This window comes from Dermacentor variabilis, chromosome 4 (assembly GCF_050947875.1).
Source record: "Dermacentor variabilis isolate Ectoservices chromosome 4, ASM5094787v1, whole genome shotgun sequence".
NCBI lineage: Eukaryota > Metazoa > Arthropoda > Arachnida > Ixodida > Ixodidae > Dermacentor > Dermacentor variabilis.
The window spans coordinates 62,020,919-62,042,510 of record NC_134571.1 but is presented as its reverse complement, the minus strand read 5'-3'; the positions used below and the strand labels follow the sequence as shown (position 1 = coordinate 62,042,510).

The following is a 21,592-nucleotide window of genomic DNA, read 5'->3' as shown; positions in this document are numbered from 1 at the left end:
ATCCCATCTTATCGACTTCACTTCAAATATTGTTCACATTCGCAAAGTGCAACTCGACATGCCTACACTGATTAGGTGATAAAAAAATTCCTGCACTTATTGATAACTTACATTTCTCACTCCAGCCTCAAGGAGGTCTCCAACGCGGGTAACCAGGGTCGAGAAATCCGGCCGCTCCTTAGGTTCCGCTTGCCAGCAACTTTGCATGATTTCGTACCTGTGCGAAATAAGAATGTTGTGTGCCACGGGGTTATCAAGAGAAGCAAGCCGTTGCAACATAGTTCTGAACTAAGCCAAATGCATTTGCAGTCGACGGTCGACTTTCCGGACGCCTGCTTTTTCGGACATGCCCGATAATTCGGATGCCTTCGCGGCACCGCCACGTACCCCATAGAGTCAATGTATAAAAACGCCTGAAATTTCGCACGCGAAAAACCCTCGCCGTTCAATATTCCGGGCTTTTTACCACGACCGCAGTCCGCAGGTCTTAAAGAGCATTTATCTAAGCCACCACCGCCATCATTTTCATTGTCTCGCCGCCCCGAACCGTCGCTCTCACGAGCAGATCCACTGGGAGTCACCACGGCAGCGCTATGCCTAGCTACTTCGACGTTCGCTACCAAGCTTCTTACTGTTCGGTGCCGTGTATTTCATTAAAAAAATTCGCCACTGTTAGCAATGGCGCCGACTCCATCTTTGTAATCCTCGCCAATATTTGAAGCTCAGAAAGCATCGCGCGTTGCATTATACGGGTTCCCGAAAGTCGGCTTCTACTTAATACAAAATTGTTACAAGGTGAAGCATACGCAATGTATTGCGGCGAAGCATATTAAGTGTGGGAAGGGGCAACTGTCACGGGCCAAGGTATGTTTTCCTTAATTATACACGCAGGAATCCGCCGTCTGATATCATTGTACGAGCACCGATACGGATAATAACTATACTGGCAGGCCTTTAGAGCTATTGCTGACATGCCTGTGGCAATTTGAACCCGTAGGCCCAGTAAAAGGCGAGCATTCATTTTTTTCGGGTTGCCGATTTTTCGGACGTTTTCGCGACCCCTAGGGAGTCTGAAAAATCAGACGTTGACTGTATATAGTTTCTTTAAACCCGCATGCTCGTTACACTATACAAAGAAAGACAGACCAAACAAAAATATGTCTTCCTTTTGAAACATTCGTTCAGACTTCCAAAAGCTCCGATAACCAACTATACGTGACCTGAGCCGTTTGAGTCAAACGTGATTGCTTACACGTCGTCTGGAGCGTAGTCTGGTTTCTCCATGCGGTAGCCGTTCTTGAGCCTTTTGTAGAAGGACTCGTCGATGACAACTCCAGGATAGGGATTGCCGCCCAGTGAGAATATCTCCCAGAGTAGCACTCCGTACGACCACCTATCCAAGAAATGATGATGAGTTGTCTCACTTAGTCATCAACAAAGCACTACGGAGCCAACATTGCATCTACATGGGACTCGCTTGGACTCATTACAGCTTATTTTCTGAGTACATATTTTCTTACAAAAATGCGTCAGCGGGCATAAAAGGGCCGACCACGTGCTTTAAGACGCACTCTCATTGGTACAAGACGTGATACGGTGAAAACTGATACGGCGAGCGAGAATGTTCCCTATTATGTGTAAAACGCTCAAACTCCAATACAGCAAAGGAGGAAGGCAACGCGATTAAGGACTAAATCGATACGCTGAATACATCGAAAAAATGTAGGATATCACATGGGATGCTTTAACGCTAAACGGCAAAAATTGCAGCCACACGAAGGAAAAATTCAACGTACTGTTAACGTGATGGTGTGAAGCAGATGATTTCACGTAAAAAGCGCCCAATAATCTCTGCCATGCACTTATATTCTGCATATTGTGGATAAACTTAGCTATATGGCGCTTAACACATGTTCTGACTGTTATACCACTTTGATTGTCATTGTCTCTGAACTTTCCAATTTTTTTTTATTTCGTGTTCGCGTCATCATCTCGCATCATCACAATAAACCCTGAAGTCAAAATTCGTATAATATTCAGTATGTGAGGAACCGACTCGGTGTTTAACAGAAGATTCAATGATGTGTGCCTAATTGTGGCGTTAACTCTAAAAAATAGAGTCTTGCAATAACCTGCATGTGACAGAGTATATGATCAGCTTAGAGTAACAGGCCAGCGACTATGCTTCTCCTGGTGACCTATAAACTTTACATTCATGGAAGATGTACTAAGTCTAAGCCTTATACAAAGAAATGAACACATCCTAGGAAAGCCGGGGAACGTACACATCGCTTTTTGTTGTGAACACTCTGTCCATAATTGACTCGATAGCGGTCCATTTCACAGGCAAGAGACCCTGGAAAGAAAGGATACAGAAACCTTAAGTCATCCGCGCGATAGCCAGCACAAAACAGTAATTACACAAACAGGAAAACGTGTTACGTTGGACCTCCTCAAAACGAACGTTCTCAAATTTTGTTATGAGATTATAATAAAATTAGATTTCACATAGAAGCTCGTTCATTGTCTTCTTCGCACAACTAAACAATAAAAACGTGTTTGTTTTTGTACGCGAATTAGAAACATCGGAGAAACTTGCTAAATATAACAATATCAGTCATCTTCAATAATATATGAATAAGTCCACTCATCCTTGAGGCACACTCAATAATCGGTGGAATGACAAACTAATGTTCTTACAGAAATTTATTCAAAGTTAGGTTCGCCGTGTCTTCAACACGTTGCGAATTCAGTTAACGTTTTCATTTCATGACGATAGGCAATCTCAGTTGACAGACAAGATGCATGCTTATACCGAAGAAAAACGGAAGTCTAACGAATGCCTATTGCAATGTGTTCACGGAGTGATACGCATTTAGCTATAAGTGGGGCAGCAGATTTGTCAACTGCAGTTTTCTAACGTAACATAGGCTTTCAAACAATATTTCGCAAGTTAGGTTCTTACGTCTCCTTTCTTGATGTAGTTGGAGTACTTGTAGCAGTCCTTCGCGAGCCCGAAATCGCATATTTTCACTACGTTCTCTTCGCTTAGCAGAACGTTTCTTGCCGCCAAGTCTCTGTGAATCAACTGCAAAGAAAAACGTAATAGTTAGAAACACTTGGCGAAAAATTATTCTCGTCAAACTTGAGGCATACGCTAGAAGTTATCAGTCTGTTCCACGCACTCCTAATATTAAATTTTCCGTTCTGTCTTACCCAGATATGAGAATGAAACTCTCGTCTTAGTTAACACCCATTAGTACGAAAAAAAAAATATATCCGCCGTGGTTGCTTAGTGACTATGGTGTCGGGCTGCTAAGCATGTAGCCGCGAGATCGAATTCCATTTCGATGGGGGCGAAACGCGAAAATACCCGTGTACTTAACTTTAGGTGCACTTTAAAGAACCCCAGGTGGTCCAAATTTCCGGAGTCTTCCACTAAAGCGTGCCTCATAAACAGATCATGGCTTTGGCACGTAAAACCCTATAATTTAATTTTTGTAAAAAAAAAAAACTAAATTGTACATTGTTTGCGCTATAGGCACGTGCTGCAATCACAGAGTTCTGAGATCGGAATAATAAATTTCTTTTTTAATGACATCCTTCAGCGACCTTTCTTATGCCGAGTCTAGCGGCAGCCTGTCTATGCTACAAAAGAATACACTGCATATGCCAAATAAGAATGAACTCTGAAAGAGAGAGATGGAATAAAAGCCTGGAGCCTGGAGGTTTGCCAGGACTGAAACCGGTTGGCTACCCTGCGTATATGTGTGTGCGTGCGTGCGTGCGTGGTGGAGTGGGGGGAAGGCAGCTTGGAAAGGGAATCGAAAGATAAAGAGACGGCGACAGGTGTTACAGTTAATAGATGCTGGTGTCGCAGGCGTACTGGGATGCTTAGCGTTGTGTCATTAAGTCCGAAAAGAAAAAAAAAATATCGTAGTATTATACCACCGGCTCTAAACGTAAGTCACACTGGCATGCCCGACTACGGGATCTGTTTCATTGCGATAGCAATTATACGGACTCTCGAGGCGCGTTCGCGCCAATGGCGCGGCGCGGCCGCCGCCTTCACGCTGTTCCGCTATCAACAGCGCATGCGCGGCCCACGCGCGGAGGGTTAGAGGGGCCTCTCCAGAGATGCAGACGTGCGTGTGGCTGCACCATAGAGTTTTTCACTGTAACACCTAGAGGGAAATCTGGCGCCACCGTCTATGGGAGTTTCTTAAGGAGCGCTGTGCCGTCATGGGAATGACGGTATATGTGTCTGCGAGGCTTGTGTTGGCTGGTGTTGTAAGAGGATTCGTCTAAAACATGGACATGGCTGCACAAATAACGCGTTCTTAAAGTAAAATCTTCATAAAATGTTTTCATTCATGCATATTACATCTTCCAGTGAAGTTTACTCACCTACAATGCATGACGAAGGGAAGAAAAGAAAGAACAGACGACAAACTGTTTCAAAGCGAGCGCGAATCTTGTCGTCTGTCCTCCAACTTTAGCGGCCCGCTGATACTTTTTACGTATCATATAATTGTACACGCAATAACATGGTCTCGTGGCTAAACAAAACATGTTCTTGTGTAATAATAAAGCTGAAACAGCTTTTCACTTGCAGTTTTAGTAGAAAATGAATCATTGCGACAGACGGAAAGGTGCTTGCCTGGCTCTCCGAGAACGATGCCAATCCGAAGTCACAGTATACCGGCATTCCCATGTATACCACAGCGCAGCAGCGCCAAATTTCCCTCTAGGTTATATGGTGAGAAACTCTATGGGCTGCACAAACGACGAATCGAAGAGGACGCCCCATCGACACTCCGCTCAATCGGCTCGGTGGCGGAGCCAGGCCTTCACTCTGCCTTTCACTGCTGGTACGAGGGTTGTGCGGACTCACGCTATAAGCACACAAGCGTTGCTGCTTAGCTGACGTGTGCATGCGCTGGCCCGCATGGAAATAACGGTAAACATCAAGCGTTCGCCATTTAATATTTAGCTGGGCGCTGAATAACGCCGAGGGTGTCCCGTCTGTCTCATCCCGGGCCCCACCGAGGTGCGACGCCCGCAACACCACTGGCGGTGTTCCTCATCACGACAGCGTTGTGAGGCGCCTGGTAGCTGCCGAGGCGATGTTCCTTCTGCCCAGCAGCCGTTGCGTGCTGCGTCGAGCCAACATGTAGCACCCGCGCATAGTTAGAAACCCGCCCAAGGAGTTCAAGCGCTACGCGCTAAACCTTGCTATCGCTCTCAATACTTCGTCCTTCGGGCGAAACTAGCAATCTTTTTTTTAATGTCCTTGTACTAGGACTACTAGAATTACTAGAACTACAATTACTAGGACTACCAGAAACTACTAGAAGTATGCACCAGAAGGATGAGAACAAAATAAATGGAGGCCGGTAACACAAGGGAGTTGATGGGCGCTGATGCCTCGCCAGCTCAACTCGATGCCTCGAGCGGTATAGAGTTGCGGTGTCCGCAGCAGCAGGCTATATACTTGTGATTATACAGCGTCCGCTCACGCTGATTTTGTCTCGAGTCTCGAAACTCGAACAGCGTGCGAACATTTCGGGAAACGGCAACAGAGTCGTTGCGCATACCTTTCTCGAGGCGAGGTACTCCATTCCGCGGGCGCACTGGAAGGCGAAGCACAGCAGGTCGCGGGTGGTGAGCGCCGCGTCGCGCATGTCTCCGTGGTCGCGTAGGGAGGAGCCGCTGACGAGCGTCGCGCTGTTGCCGCTGTCCGGCAGGAAGCCGTACGTGGTGTCCGGCACCGAGAAGCTGAACTCATTCCCGTTGCTCGTGGGGGTGGCGCTCATCGCCAAATCGGCGTACTTCAGCGTCGGCGTGTGCTGCTGCTGCTGCTGCTGCCGTTGTTGGCTGCAAGCGTCGACGGGTGCGCGATCAACACGCTTCGCCGCACAACGTTACGTCATGCGAGCAATGTCACGGCAAACTAACTGTACACTTTAAGTGAGGAGAAGGGAGACATTAATTTGGACATTTTTTTTGTCATCCCGGTTCGCAGACACCGGCTAGGCGGAGAAGGGCGAGGTTGAGAGAGGCCAACAACGTCAAGTATTATTATTATTATTATTATTATTATTATTATTATTATTATTATTATTATTATTATTATTATTATTATTATTATTATTATTATTATTATTTATGGAAACACAAACACACAAAAGAAGCAGGCAGGGAGCAAGCTGACAACTGCCACCGAGAGGGGCGCAACGCCTGTTTATCTTTCGGGAGGAGGGAATGAAAAGAGGAGAAGAGAAGAAGAAGATAGGAAACAAATAGGAAAGAAAATACGAAATAAACAAATGACAGAGACACGAACCAAAGAAAGTAGGAACACTATCATGGCAGCACAGAAAACACGCAAAGAAGCGACAACGCACATGATGACAAAATCTGATAATGTTTTTGCCAGCATTGTGTAATCGTGTGCGTTTCACTTCGTTGTGCGTTCTTTGCGTTGATGATTAGTCGTCTCTCCAAAATTTAAGTTCCACACTGGGCGAGCGGAAGTTCTTATTTGGAAAGAGAACACGAGATATTCGATAAAGAAGCGGAGACCTCGAGAGGCTGGCACGAGATCCTGCTTGACATCCCTGGATAAGGTACGCCAGCTCGCTGCCGAAGGGACAGCATGCAAAGGGCATATCCACGCGGTATACATTTCTTTTTCTAATCTACGTGTGTTTTGCTAGTTCGCTTCTTATTTTTGCTTGCTCCTAGTACGCATTCACAAAAGCAGTTTCTCCCCGTGACAATGTGGACACGGCACGTCGGTACCCTATTGAGCAAAAAAGAATAATAAACTCCTTTATTGTGGTCGCTCTTTTAAGGTGAACCTTACGAAAGCGCACGATAGCTGTAGGACAAAACACGCTATTTTTGTACGACACCATATCCATTTCAAGTGCACAGTCATAGAAGCACTATGCAGGGAACGTGTAAATGATGATAGCTCTGTATGCGAACCGACATCCCACTTCCGGCCGTATATAGCACATGTAACTTACCAATAAACAGGGTTTGAAATGGCGAATCGGAACCCGGGAGATGGCGAGATTGGAGACCTCGGGTTGTAGCACATGTCCGGGTCCACTTTGCCCGTCTCCGGGTTCAGCTGGTTTATGAAGCGCTCCCGGTGTCTCAGAAGATAATGCCTCAGGTTTCCAAACTTACAGTACTCCACGATCACCATCAATTCACCTGCGACGGGGAAGTGTAACGAAACAATCAGTTTGTAGCGCTTGGGCATTTCGGCTGCGATGTCGACGTTCTACTTTATATACTCCTTACGGAAACGCGACCACTCTATGTAGTACATTCCCTCACATATCTTTTTTTCTATATCTCACATCCGATTTAAGCTTAAATCGTATCAGTGGTTCTCCGTATTTGACAAGGCTTACAAGTCCTCAGACAAAAGCGACGGCGAGACTTACCTTTGGCTACGTTTTTCGTCACGGCGCCAAGAATATTCACGATGTTCAAGTGCCGACCCAAATGAATTAGAATCTTCAGCTCGGCCATCAATGCTTTTCGTTGGGACATGTCGGCTCGTTCTAATAACAAAAAAAGAACGAAACAAGATAAATAATTTAAGAGCACTTTCTAACACGACATTTTTTTACTATTGTCCTTGAAAATAACCCGCCTCCTACATGTAGAAACAGTAAAGGTTTACCTTTGAGCATCTTCACCGCCACTGTAAGCGACTGACCCTGCTCGCCAAGACCAATGGCTTCAGCCTTGACAACCCGGCCAAAGGCGCCTTGTCCCAGAGTCCTTCCTGCAAACACCAGACGGCTTCTATGCTTGAACTGAGCCGACGCCCTGTTCCCGGAGCCGCATATTACGCTGCCTCGAGATAATTTTACTTATTCGGCAAGCAATCAGCCAGATTCTAGCCCTCTATCTCCCAAGCTTTCTCATTGAAAGATTTACATTTTTTTCAGCAAATGATTGCACATCATATCCGGATTCAATAAATATATTACACTTGCCATTTATCTCTTCTATTTCACCCCGAAATATTAATAAAAGACATCTACTCTGAAAGAGAAGGTTTCGCGCAGCACACGGTAGTTAGAGTGTGTCTATCTGAACAAATGATAACGACAAGAATCGAGAGCATTGAGGAATATGTTCAAATCCCGAAACTCAAATGCACGACGCGAACTGACTCGACGAGCGCGGCTCATCTCTGGTAAGCAAAGCATAAGCAACGGTGGTCTGGACGAGTATGGCTCGTCTTTGGCAATACTGGTAAAAACAACTCTATGAGTATAGCTAGGGTTTGGTCATTGGCAGAGGGCATAGTAGTTAAAGGCTGAATTCACGAAGCCTTTCGCGTGTAAGTGCTTCTTCTTTCCCGTTCGCCGACCGCCGATTGCTAGATGACACGTCGAGCATCAGGATTGGCTTAAATTTTCTCTTACGAACGACTTGCGAACGAGCGAACAGCTTTTATTGGGTGTTGATCCTACTTCTTTTCGGGTGACTAAGGACGAATTCTTACTGCTTAGGGCCTTAATGAGCACCAATATTTGAGCGATCGAGTGCTTTTGCATTGCGCTCCCAGCGGTCCGGAAATGAAACCGAGGTGTTGATAGAGCACGCGAATGCCTGCTCAGCAGCTGAACCTGACGGGCACTCAGCCACAGCAGTAAGCTTACGTACCGAGCTTGAGGCGATCTTTTGGAAACTCCCAACGTTGGTCGTACGGCAGCAGCTCCACTTGCTCGCACAGGGGGAGGTCAGGGTTGAACATGTTCACCTGGCCTTTGTCGAAGAGTGTCTTGTTCAATAGCTCCATCTCTTTTTCCTCCTTCTGCGATGACGAAAAAAAAAACAAAAACAAATGAACTCAAACGGACCGACGAGCACTTTGACCTTTAAAGAGAAACTGAAGAGCAACGGTAAGTCTGACATGTTATCCTTTCAAAATTCCGGTTTCTTTTTTCTTTCGCTTGGTGGAAAAGAACTGGGCCAGTATTCACAAAAAATGTTCTCACGTTAAAACTCTTCGTAAGAGCATTACTAGCCAATCGCGATGTTTTACATATCATAAGCAAGGGCGGCCGGCCAAAAGCAAACTGTTCTTGCCAAATAAAAGCTTTGTAAATTCGGTCCTTGGACCCGCATTCTCGAAAAGCTCGCACACTTTAGAACACAAATATTCCAGGCAGTCCTGATGCTGGACATACTATTAGCGAAGGCGGACGGCCAATGGCGGACGCCACTTACGAACGGCTCGCTTTTGTGAATTCTGTGAATTTGTGAATTATGTGAATTCTGTGAACCGAATTCACAAAGGTTTTCGTTCATAGAAACTTTTTTCTGATTTCTGGGCGACCTTCGCTAATAATACGTTCAGTGTCACAGCTGAATTGTGTTTGTTCTTGCGAGATTTACTAAAGTAAGCACGTTTTGCGGGTACCGGCTCTGAGGCCCGAATTCACAAAGCTTTTCGTACGTAAGTTCTCTTTGCCATTGGCTGGCCCCCTTCCCAAATGATAGGTCCCGATGTAATGATATTCGAATTCGACAAAAAATTATCGTACGACCGGTTTTACTATAAGAGGTTCTTGTGAGTGATGGGCCCTTGGCCAAAATCTGACACGGACAAGAAAGACGTCGTCCTGTCGTCTTCCTTGTCCGTGTTAATGTTGCGCTATGACCTCGATTAACGCGACGTTACGGATTTGTAAATACTTTAAGATGGCGCACAAAAATATATCAAAACTACGTAGGTTGGGTCTTGGTTTACTTTCGAACGTCAACGTAGTCCTTTCTGACGAAATGACAATTAACTACACAGGAGTAGACGCATGCTGAAATCTATAAACTAACAAAAATTGGTGCAGGAATATTATGGTCGGCGTCACCGCTTGTTTTTCATTACTGCACGTTTTATTGTTTACCATTCCTTAAATTGAAAAAGGTTAGATTATAATGTAAAAGACCACTTCCGGGGGCAGAATCCAAGTTACTTAAAACAGTGCGGTACGGAATCCTTAGTTAAGGCATAATTTGAGGGCATCGTGGGCATCCTTGACGTTCCCGCCTAAAATGTAACGTGACATCATATGCCTTGGAGAGAGAGTGGTGATATTAGTTGCAAAAATGTGTACCATTTTATTCTACTCAGTCATGTATTCAGCCGAATAAGATAGCGCTGTACTCACCATGTGCGCCCGATATTTCTTGCAGTAAACAAACACGACGAGGAAGCAAATGATGGCTATGATGAAGACGACGCTTATCAGGGCGACGTGAGTGGTATTCATGACGGGAGCTGGTATTCCTGAAAGAATAGAAAATTGTTTGTCACGTCAGTTTCTGTAAAGATCACCGCAGTCTGGCTGGCGCTATATCAGGATACGCCTGAAGAGCCGATATAATGGAACGTCACCACCTACCAACTACAGCGCAGTGTTGAGGGCAGCGCATTTGCGAGAAAGAACGAATCAGACAGAAAGCCTAAACAGACACCTCTTCATTCCTTGTCTGGTCGCTTAACGACTAGAAAATTTGAAAGAAAAAGAGCACGTCCTCGCTGCCGACGGCCCAGCTTGAAGGTTCTGTTTGTACTATGAAGTTTGTTGGCCGAGACTGTCTACAAAATTCTCAGTGTATAGCACGCGTTGCTCACTGTAAGACACGTATTTTTGTGGCTACTCGGAAATAAAATCGAGCAGCGGGGAGCAAGTCCTTCCCAACCTTCAGCCTGATTTTTCGGTTAACTTTGCCCTACCTTATGCGCGCCTGTGTGACGAGAAGCGCATTAGTGGGAGAGTTGTCACAGCCTAAACAGGTCTGGCACAGTTCACGCCTGCTCTAAGGTAGTTCTCGCTCGCGACACAATCTCCGAAGCTATTGTGCGGATGTATTGTATACGTACCGCTGGCAACATTGATGGTGGTGTTGGCGAAGATGGCTCCGGCCCTATTCTCGGCGCGGCACTGGTAGAATCCGCTGTCTTGGAGCGTCACCTTGCGCTTCACGAGCCAGCGGCCCTCGTCTAAGCGGTCGATGCCGCTCATGTTAAGCGGTTTGCCGTCCTTTAACCACGAGATACTGGGCTCGGGCAGGCCGGTCGCCGTGCATTGCAGGTCGATGTACGACACATCGCTGAGCACATCGTTCCTCAGGTTGGTTTTGTTGAACTCCGGTGGACGCATATCTGCGCAGAGAGGAAGCACAAGGAAACGCAGCAAAAGTGAAGCGTCTTTTCTTTTTCTTTTTTTTTTTGCCGACTTTCGACACTAGAGAAGACTGCAGACGTGATCACAATGTTGGGTAATGTGTCACTGGAAGCGAATGCCCGCAAACCCCCTTCACGCGTGCTTTCTTTCAGTATGCACGAAACATTTTTCGCTCTACACGCTAGCGCTAACAACATGGTGTATCCGCGAGGAATCTGCACAGGTGTCCCGACTCCTGAAGTGTTGAAGTGATGTGGACTTAGCCTGTGAGCTTTGTAAGCTGATTTTGCGGCGTTAAAGGGAAGAAGAAGGGGCAACATCGTGCGCTGAATGGGTCACAAGCAGCGGGCCTGTCGTCCCGTTCCGCATCGCTGTGCGCGTCCTCTCGTTCACGCGTCCCGCGCTGCGCTTTCGAACGGTGACGGACCTTCCTGAAAGGAGGCGTTCGGGCAGAGCAATTGCCCGTACGTCTCGTAAGGCTACATACCGTATACAAGCCAAGCCAGCAACACCCTCTTTCGCTTGGAAATACACCCAGGCCAAGCGACGTTCATAGATGCAAAGGTGCGCCACTTAGAGGAGCGCTTAAGTTCAAGTCGATCGAAACGAAGAGCATCTCCCCACAAAAGTCAGTTTCGTTTGCACTCGCGACTTTCATATACTAGGTGAAGAGCCACTTTCGGCCGCTACAGGAGCCCCTGCGTGTGGCTCGCTCTGGCGGTCAGAGCTGTAGTGCGCTCGGCTAGCCACTGCGTTGGACTCTGCCCGCTTAGGCAGTGCGTGTCAATGCGCTGAATTCACATTTTGTTTTCATAACCGCGTTGCAATACACGAGCGGCGCATGCGGTTAGTGTGGCTGCAATGCCTCAAATGCGCCAAGTGGACGAGCCGTCACGTTCCGCCAAGTCGACTCGGTAGCGTTGGCACCGTAGAGCGTTGTGCGCATGCGCAGTAGGGTCACCGTTCAGCGGATTTGATCCTTTACTTAGGATGCTATCGTATGAGCGAAACTGACTATATAGGGCCGAGCTAAAGCTGCCGATGGTCCCGCCAGAAGATGTGCTCAACCTGGGCTAATATGAGTGGTCTCAGTGTAAATCATGGGGTCACGGCTCAGACCTATAGCCAACATCTCCACAGTGTTGTTACAATATCTTTTTTAGAAAAGCTTTGGGTCACCTTTGAGGCGAGAAAAGATTTGTTTAAAGTTGGATGTTCACAAATTTCAGTACTGACTCAGAGAAGCATCTCTGCTGTACAGAACGTCCCACGTAACTTGAGCCAAACATGAAAAATATACAAATGCCAGGTAGGTGGACAGAACCAAGCTAATGTTGTTTGCTGTCGCTTGTAGATACTCAGATTATTTTTTTTCATTCCGCCTAATTAGATAAGTAGCCTTAATGAATCAACTTCTCAAATATTGTAATTAGATTAAAGGTGTCAATGGGAAAATTGTAGAGAAACATGAAAAACTCCCGATACAGCTTTCTGTTGCTCAATGCGTACTACATAAAAGTGTTTTTCCGAGCGTGAAAGAAGCCCGCAAATACACGCCAAATTGTCGCGCGACTGGTCGCTCGGGAAACTTTGCATATATTCGCGGTCCTTCGCGGTCCCTGTATATGTGCAAGAAACAAGGCACCGAAAAAAAAAAAGCTTTCGTCCAGTACTCTTTCTATAAACACGCATGGTTCTATAAACGCGTCACTGAGAGCCCAAAATATCGCTCCGTCTGATGCCTGTTGACAGTGTCCCTGCATCCACCACCGGAAATTCCCTGTTCTCCCACCAGCCGGAAATTACATTTTCGGCACTCTTGAATGCTGTTCTAATATTGGCCCTTTTCGTGGCAATCCCGTGGGCGCTGCCATGTTTGATCACGTGGTTACGCGTCCAGTGATTGCATCAACTGCCTCCGTTGCCTCCGCGTTTACAATGGGTGTGTATGACGCCGGTGTGGCTTAGCAAACCTCTGTTTCGGGACATATCGTAGACTGTGACTGGGTGGACGACACGAAGCTTTGGCCGCAGCTTCAGACAATATGCGAAAGCGCTTTGAGAGCTGATTAAGCTGTGCCCGAACGGCGCGAGCCGCATATATGGCGCTTGTTTGAAAAACGAGGCTAAGTAAGCTATCCGAACTTTCCGTTCACGAATTGAATAAGGACTAGTGTGTTTCGTTCTTCATTCTTTATTTGGCAAATATCTTGAAGCAGCGGCTGCTTGTCAGATTTCTTACTCAGTGAATTTCCTTGGTGCGGTCACTATCTGATTATTGCTGCCTAATTTCTCGCAGCTGCGCTCAGTTCCGATAGATTTGTGCTTGCTGCACGCAAGACTTGAACAGTAGCCGTTTTGTACATTGTAATACCTTGTAGAAAAGATGTATTATCGCTATAGTAACTCGCTTACTCTCGTGGACCGTCACGAAACATTCGGCTTCGGCCATTCGTGCGCTATCTTCGTAGTCCGTCATTTATTGTGCGTATACGGTGCGCATATATATTCAAGTGTGCGCCAATTCACTTACTGACGCGTTGGCGATAGAGTGGGCGTAAGATTCCGTGCCAGTTGGGGTATACATGTGCGTGGGTACTGTGCGCGAAACGTACTATGACAGAAAGCGGCGCTACTCCCTTGTCATTGTTTAACGAGCGGTACACTCACTCTTGACGACGTCCTGGGCCTGAAGCGCTTTCTTTGAAGGTTAGCGATACAGCGCCATGGGATGAGCTAATTTCGGTATCCTCGAAAAAAGCCGTAAGTTTCGACATGCCGGTAACACGTGCGGGCAGTTGTAGCAACGGTCCGCGAACTTGGCCCACACAGATTCATTCCATTCCTTAATATGCCGGTCCATATTTTTGCAGCCAGCTACTGCACATATATTCAATCGACACGATTCAATCCGGCATTATCTGAGCACAGTGCGTGAGAGAAAACTCAGTTGCATTTCCGACAGATGATTGCACAGAAGCAAAGTGGAAGCGTTGATGGTTTCGCATTCGTGCGCTCTCACTGAGGCGACGCGTGGTGCGCCGCCGAAAGCGCCACCTGGTTTCTTTAGAACAAACTGCTCCGCGAAAAGGGTCAATATGTCGGACCGAATTCACGAAGGTTGCGCAGCGAGAACTACTCGCATCGGACGTACCTCGCACGGCAACGTTGATGAACTCGATGTGTCTCTGCACTCCTCCGCCACGGACGGAACCAATGCACTGGTACTCGCCCGACTGATTTCTACCGATGGGGTTGAAGTGCAGGGTCAGGTTTTCGGAGAACGCCGTCGACGACATCTTTATGTCCAGGACACCTGCGCGAACGGGAAACATCAACCACGCTCCTAACACGCTCGACTGAACTGGAAGAGACACTCACCAAACAATACTAAACGCACGCGATCTAAATTCGCACGTGTTATACATGTCTTATAGCGACACGCTAGACAACTTGGAAGCGGGGAACAACAAATCATGCTAAGTACTGCGTCTAACGCACGCTTACAGCCATTGCTGGCTGGCGAAGTGACTGTTGATCGATTGGTTTATTTATTATAGACCGGAAAGTGGGGGGTGGGGGAGGCATTGCTAGCAACGAACACAATAAGTCTTCGGCTTTTCCGCAACTGTAACTCGTTAAATGAATAAAGGATGATGATTGGCGCGGCTGTTGCGGCACAACAGTGTTATGTTACCGAGCACGTGGTCGCGGGTTCGATTCCTTACCACGGCGCATAATATCTGTGTGGGGCTGTGTGCGAAACTGGCGGTGGTAGAAGAGGAGGCTGCCATTCCCGAGCGCTCCGCCACAGCATCTAAAACCTTCGTGCGTCCCAAAGCTCTCGTGTGCCATGTACAGCGCGTTCGTCTCAAAGGGCTGCAACAGTTGGCGTTCGGTAAGGTGCCCATCCCGCAGCTCGGTTGCTGCGAAGGCTAGCGCTCTTTGCGTCGGCACCTTGGGAGTCCGACCACCACAGAGGGAGGCCTTGCTTAACAATTTTCACTCATTATACCATATAGAGCAGTCACTGCGACAGAGACCTGATGCACAGAGAAAAGGTTTGAGAATTGAGAACCACCGTTACCAGTGACGTTAAGGCTGACGAGTTCCAAGGAACCTTTTGGCTTCCATTTCCAGGTGAGGCCTTCGTACTTGAACTGGCTGGCCAGGCAGCTCAGCGTCACGCGGTCCTGGTCTACGGGTATGACGTCCGAAGCGATAATCTCGAAGCCGTTCCTGGCGTCTGTGCAAAGTCAAACAGCAACACAAATAAAAGTTGACGAGAGGCTAAGCGCGCTGGGAATCGACGCGCATTGCTTTATTTTAAGAAAGAAGAAAGCAATTGGATAAACAAGAAGCTTCAGGTCAAGAAAAATGCGCAAAGCACCGAATAGAAAAACGAGCGAAGCCACTGAAAGTGACAACAAGTTAACAAGTGCAATGAAAACGAAATAACAGAATATATGTAGTATAAGCAAGCCGAAGGTCGCTACCTGCATCACGAAAGTGATTGGTTGCTCTTTAGTGTATTGGGGCAAACCACTCTGATGGATTAGCCAAGGATCGGGTGGCAAGAGGGGTCACGAGCATAGACAGAATATTGAGAAATACAATATGAATGAAAAAGAAAAACTAGTGAAAAATGTGAAAGTATGACTTACAGATACATACATATGCACTGAATTGAAGATGAAAATCAATATTTACCACGTCCTTCTTGAAAATTAGCCGCAAAAGTCTCTCTCTCTCTCTTCCTCTCGCTGTCTCAGTCTGTTCATCCTCTTCTCAATCACGTGTTGTTTTCAGCTATCCGTTACCTGTTCTTCAGCAGAAATGCGAGTCCGTCAACGCTAGATCTACTCGCCTCTACGCACCTGTCTCAGAACTTCTGGTTTGCGCGAGCGGCTTTAACTCAAATACTGTCCGTACATAACCTCCTCTCTCCCTTCTCTCTATTCCCCTTCTCCCTTCCCCCAGCGTAGGGTAGCAAACCAGACTCTTGACTGGTTGACATCCCTTCCTTCCCATATTCCTCTCTCTCCCTCTTCTCTTTAATTCTATAGTGCGAACCGAAACAATTACAGCTCGAGGCTCCCACAGTGAGCGGGTATACACGCGAGAGGCACACCCACCGGTGACGTAGAACCTGGCGACGCTGAGTCCGGTGCCGAGCGAATTGGCGGCCACGCACCGGTACAGGCCCGACTGGCGGGCGCGAAGTCGAATGGTGAGGTTGCGGTGCCGCAGCCCCTCGGTGCTGCGCACCAGCTGTCCCGGCGGGGCGCCGGCGTTTCGGTGCTGGCTGTTGGCGGCGGCCAGGCGCTGGAACGCGCGGCGGGGACCCTGGTCGTCGCACGTGCGCGGATCCACGCACTCGCGCCACTCCCACCAGGCGCGCATCGGCTGGCTCCCTTTCACGGTGCACACCAGCGCGTAGTCGGAGCCGTACGCGTACAGCTCCGTGTTGTTCACCACCGTCACCACGGGCTTGGCTGCGGTCGGAGAGGCGGTAGAAAAAACGTGCAGTTCAGATGCAATGTCGATTTCTCCGCACTATAAGATACGTGCGTCTAAACCATTTTATGGCAACACCTAAGGTTATCTCCATTACGCATGTTTGTTTCGATAGACACGCTAAAGCAAACAATGTATATATATATATATATATATATATATATATATATATATATATATATATATATATATATATATATATATATATATATATATATATATATGTGTGTGGGGGGGGGGGGACAGAATAAACAAACTGTCTCACCAATTAAATTCGCACAAATGTGTGCATAGAATAAAATCATTCCGACTTAATTTGGCGACGTCTTTTCAAATTTGATTTGACATAATTTGAAGGATATCGAAGCGCTGGCCGCACTCCAGTGTAATTTACATGTTCAAATTTCCGCGTGCTCATATTGCGTGCACGTTTGATAACACCATTCAGTCAAAATTAATCACGAGCCCTTCGCTGCTGCGCCTTTCGCGGCCCTTGGAAGAGACGTTATAGATCACCAACAACTAGAAGAAACTGAAATCTGTAGTCTCATTTTTCTTTTCTCTCTCGGTCGCAAGAAGAGCCTTCCCCACCCGTCACCGCAAGTTAAACAGAGCACAGGCAACCATCCTTCCCCTGTTACAGACCAATACATACCCCTCCCTCACACGCGATCACACCATATACCCCGACATCTACCCGAGTCATACGTGCAAGATCTGTAAAACTCAGTCAGCAACAGTCCCCCACATGCTATGGGAGTGCAAACATCAATACCAGACCTTAATCCCGTGACCTTCTCGTCGAGATGGCACGGCGCCCTGCGCAACTCCCATCTCGACGACCAACTCTGGGCTACCCAGCAGGCCTACGAAGCGGCGAGGAGGCAAAACCTCGACGTCCGATCGTGGGAGGCCTAGGCCCAGCCAGCTAAACTGCTGGTTCTCATTAAAGCTCTCTCTCTCTCTCTGCAACCCATAACCCAGTGGCGCAGAGCGATCGGGATGCTCACACGAGATGCTGACGTTGACGCTGATCTTGGAGGTGGCGTTCTGTATGCGCGCGTACAGCGTGTACACGCCGCTGTCGTCGAAGCGCGCGTTCGCCTTCTCGAGCACGGCGCGCGGCTCGCGGTAGGAGAGGCGCAGGTCCCGGCCGTCGTTGAGCAGCGCTCCGTCCTTGTGCCACCAGAAGCGCGTCTCGGCGAAGCTCGGGTGCGCCTCGACCGTGACCACCATCTTGAAGGTGCCTCCCTCGGGGAAGACCAGCGTCTCCGAGGTGTCCAGGTCTGTGGTCAGGTTCACGTGCGCCAGCTGTTCGGACTCTGCGCGCAGTGCAAGAACGACGTTTGGCATTGGGACCGACATTTACTACTCGATTACCTATAGAGACCCGCACTGTTAACAAGTTAATAATTACCAAAAGCGCACAATAATTTTTTGTGTGTGTTTGTGTGTCCAGAAACAAGCCAGAAGCCATATACGCAACAATTTAATCACCTGATGCCGTGTGCAGACTCGGTGCGAACCTTCAACTGTGCGCGAAACTGTGCTCTCTCTCTCTCTTTCTTCATCCCCGTACCCCCTTCCCCCAGTGCAGGGTAGCAAACCAGACGTGCGTCTGGTTAACCTCTCTGCCTTATCTCTCTCTCTCTCTCTCTCTCTCTCTCTCTCTCTCCCTCTATATATATATATATATATATATATATAATTCTCTCAATCAACTGATGCGTCCCTTAGGTTCAACGTAACAGGACCAAGAGAATAAAAAAAAAACTGAGTTGTAACCCACATTTGCAAATTGTAGCAAAGGCATGTGACAATTCGCTCTTTTGTGCTGCGTTCCACAATAAAGTTTGATCAGCGCCGCCAAGTTCAGGACTCGAAACGTGGCCGGCATATGCTGTCCGTACAGAATTACGCTGCAGGAAATCGTTGATAGACTCCCGCACGTGAATGCTACTGTCCAAAATTCGCGTTTCACTGGAGCCATGACAAGGTCTACAAAAGTTACAGCGACTTAAAGGGCAGCTGAAGCACTCTTTTTTTTTAAAAAGTGAGCTTTCAGATAATGATTATAGTTTTTCACCCCCTGAATACGAAAATCATACTTTAACATGCCAGAAGTCACCGCTACTCGCCTAATTGAGCAAAAACAAGCCGCAGCGTCTGTAGGAGACGCCTCGCGTCGGTTGACGGGCTCTGATGACGAAGATGATCGCGACATCATCTTACGTATCGGCGGGGTGCGCGATTCGAATAGAACACTCACGTGACCCCTGTAATGACGTCATCCTGGTGCCCCGTCTTTCGCAGCTACGCTTGGAGCGCGAGAAGGGGGGGGGGGGCGGAGCTTCAACGAAAATTTAAACGGCGATTACAGCGCTGTTACGTGCACAATCGAGAAAATAACTTCGCAGTAGAATTATACTGTGGCAGCCTTCGAAACCACCGTAACTTTTCCTATTCTAAAACCTCTTCAGCTTCCCTTTAAGCGTAAACCCACGTGCCCGCGGCTCGTCCAGATAAAAGAGGAACGACCAAACTTGTTGGCCGGCATCGCACTCCAACCTACTTTCAGCTACAAGCTAAAGCACCATATACATATTTAAATGCGTCCGTCACGAAGTGTGTCGGTATAAGGCTGCATTGCACGTTCCAACACGAAGTCAACGGACCAGCTTCAGACGCGCAGTGGCATCTCCGGCTTGGACGACATGTCTCAAATAAGGTCTATTCAATGTTGCCCCTCCACATTTTGCTCTTCGTACGATTGGTCACTGCGGGGCCGCCGACACGACGCATGCTGCGGGTTATTAACCTTTTGCGTTCGCCTTCGCCTTTCTAGCAGCATGCGCAGATGGGCGGGACACGACACCCCGTGTCGACATTCAAATCTCAAGCCCGTGACTAACAATATTAAACGCGCACCCATAAAATGTATTATAGAGCATAATATTTATGCAGTTTTCTTAACGGCACCGATCTACTCAGCGAGTGATGACGTTTAAACAAGTAATCCTAAACACCACCAGTCATTTCGTGCAGTAGACTTTCTCATTGAGCATATACGGGGTGAACTTGGTCGAGTGGCATCGTTCCATCCCTGCTACATTAATTCGCCTTGATCTGCCATGGTAGAGCTTTAGAACTGCTCACGCTGCGATTAACTCTCTGGCACGTTTATCCACGCACTTAAAAGGAGATGCTCGGACGAAGCGATTGCCGGCATGCCTGTGCAAGGCTAAATCCGTACCCCCCTCCTACTGCTATAGAGTTATGCAAGCTTGTGGCTGCAACACTATATTCGCAAGTTCAGCATTGCACCGTGCCGCAAGTTCAGCTGCAAGGTTACCGGTTATCCGGCTAGGCTACGCGGAAGTTATAAATTTCCTTCTAGTTTTTTCTTTTCCTTATTTTTCAAAGCGCATTAACGGGTAAAGTGAGAATGCGCACATAAGGTACTGAAGAGAGTTAAAACTTTGGAGCACTTAGACGACCGTCCTTTCACAGAGGAGAGGATCTTGGGCCCGTGGCCTCGTGCGTCTGCTATGTGCAAGGCCACAAAGGCGCTGGTGCGTTTCTTGAAATGCATCAACCTGTATGACCGCCTGTGGCTGACTCAGTGGTGCACGCTTGTGTGCGTAACAGTGCAAACTGTGAACTTGTTTCTTCTTTCTCCTCTTTCCTTCCCCTTTCCCGCTTACCCAGTGCAGATGGCCTACGCGGCTCAGACTGGTTAGCCTCCCTACCTTTCCCTTATGACTTCTCTCTCTCTCTCTCTCTCTCTCTCTCTCTCTCTCTAAAAGCCACCTCATGATGCCATTTCCCCTTATCGGCCCCTTTCGTTTGCATCCTGCGTCCTTGAGCGTATACGGACACCAAAGCGCTCTAGTATACGCACGAACGCATGGATTAGGAAATATCTTGCGAAGGCGCAAGCAGGCGTGAGTACGCTAAAGAAATGTGAAATAGCCGAAACAAAAGAAATAAAAGGGGGAGAAAGAAGCGAAAGAAGAAAACGTCAAATAGCGACAATGAACGCACGAAGCCTCAGCGGTATACGCATACGACAACACTCACGGTACAGAGCAAGCGCTGGTCCATGGTCAAGGGTCACGCACCACGCTACTAGGACGATAAGGATCACCGAGGCGGCGTGTATTAATTACGCCGTGACGCCAACGTGGCGCGAAGGCTTTGGGACGGCCGCTTGCTTGTGCGAAGAGCTCGGACGCGAAGCGTTTCTGAGTTCCGGTCGCCTTGACAGTCAAGGTCTTCGTCAGTTAAAACCTCTCTACGGTTTTCTCGCTAGTCGCCCTATACGGGCAGCGAGTTTTCAGCAATCCTTATATTTATTTGGAGATCCGTTCATTTCCACTCCTTACGAAACATGGCCACGATTTCTTAAAGCTACAAATCGGCTGGATCGATGAAAGGGCGACGCGCACTCTGCATCTTCAATCGTGGGAGTCATCGGGCAGCGTTAGTGGCATTAACTTTGAATTAATAAAGAGCCTCTTTTGCTCGTGTGGCTATGTTTGCGTGTGCCGGCACTGAGGGAATTTGATGAAAGCATTTACGGACCGTGCGCTTGTCAGTTTGGTTTTCGTGATTGGAGCAGCAGCACGATGAAAATAGAATGGCAAAGCGTGGCGGGACAAGGGCATAACAGCAGTGAGCCTTTATTCGATTTACTTCCTTTCTTTTCAGCATTATATCGAAAACGTAAGGTTACTGTGTCTTGGTACTTTCAGTAACCACAACTGAAAACAAAATGTTTCTACATGCCTATACGAAGCTTTGAACTTTTTAAGAAATCTTAAGAATAGAATAGCTGGGGCACAACA

At 47.6% G+C, this 21,592-nt stretch overlaps 1 protein-coding gene across 2 annotated transcripts in view; it reads right to left on the bottom strand.

Annotated features, from left to right (window-relative positions):
* Positions 1-21,592, bottom strand: part of Pvr (PDGF- and VEGF-receptor related) — an 85,286-nt gene that overhangs the window by 2,336 nt on the left and 61,358 nt on the right. For both annotated transcript variants that reach the window (XM_075689283.1, XM_075689282.1), the window contains exons 7-21: positions 17,756-18,067; positions 16,364-16,723; positions 15,316-15,474; positions 14,383-14,544; positions 10,925-11,206; positions 10,209-10,327; positions 8,701-8,851; positions 7,706-7,810; positions 7,464-7,583; positions 7,035-7,227; positions 5,598-5,877; positions 2,966-3,088; positions 2,286-2,356; positions 1,253-1,393; positions 112-217 (exon numbers count right to left, since the gene is read on the bottom strand). In XM_075689283.1, the coding sequence (XP_075545398.1) occupies positions 112-217; positions 1,253-1,393; positions 2,286-2,356; positions 2,966-3,088; positions 5,598-5,877; positions 7,035-7,227; positions 7,464-7,583; positions 7,706-7,810; positions 8,701-8,851; positions 10,209-10,327; positions 10,925-11,206; positions 14,383-14,544; positions 15,316-15,474; positions 16,364-16,723; positions 17,756-18,067 (2,684 nt within the window). The remainder of the gene's footprint in view (positions 1-111; positions 218-1,252; positions 1,394-2,285; positions 2,357-2,965; positions 3,089-5,597; positions 5,878-7,034; positions 7,228-7,463; positions 7,584-7,705; positions 7,811-8,700; positions 8,852-10,208; positions 10,328-10,924; positions 11,207-14,382; positions 14,545-15,315; positions 15,475-16,363; positions 16,724-17,755; positions 18,068-21,592) is intronic.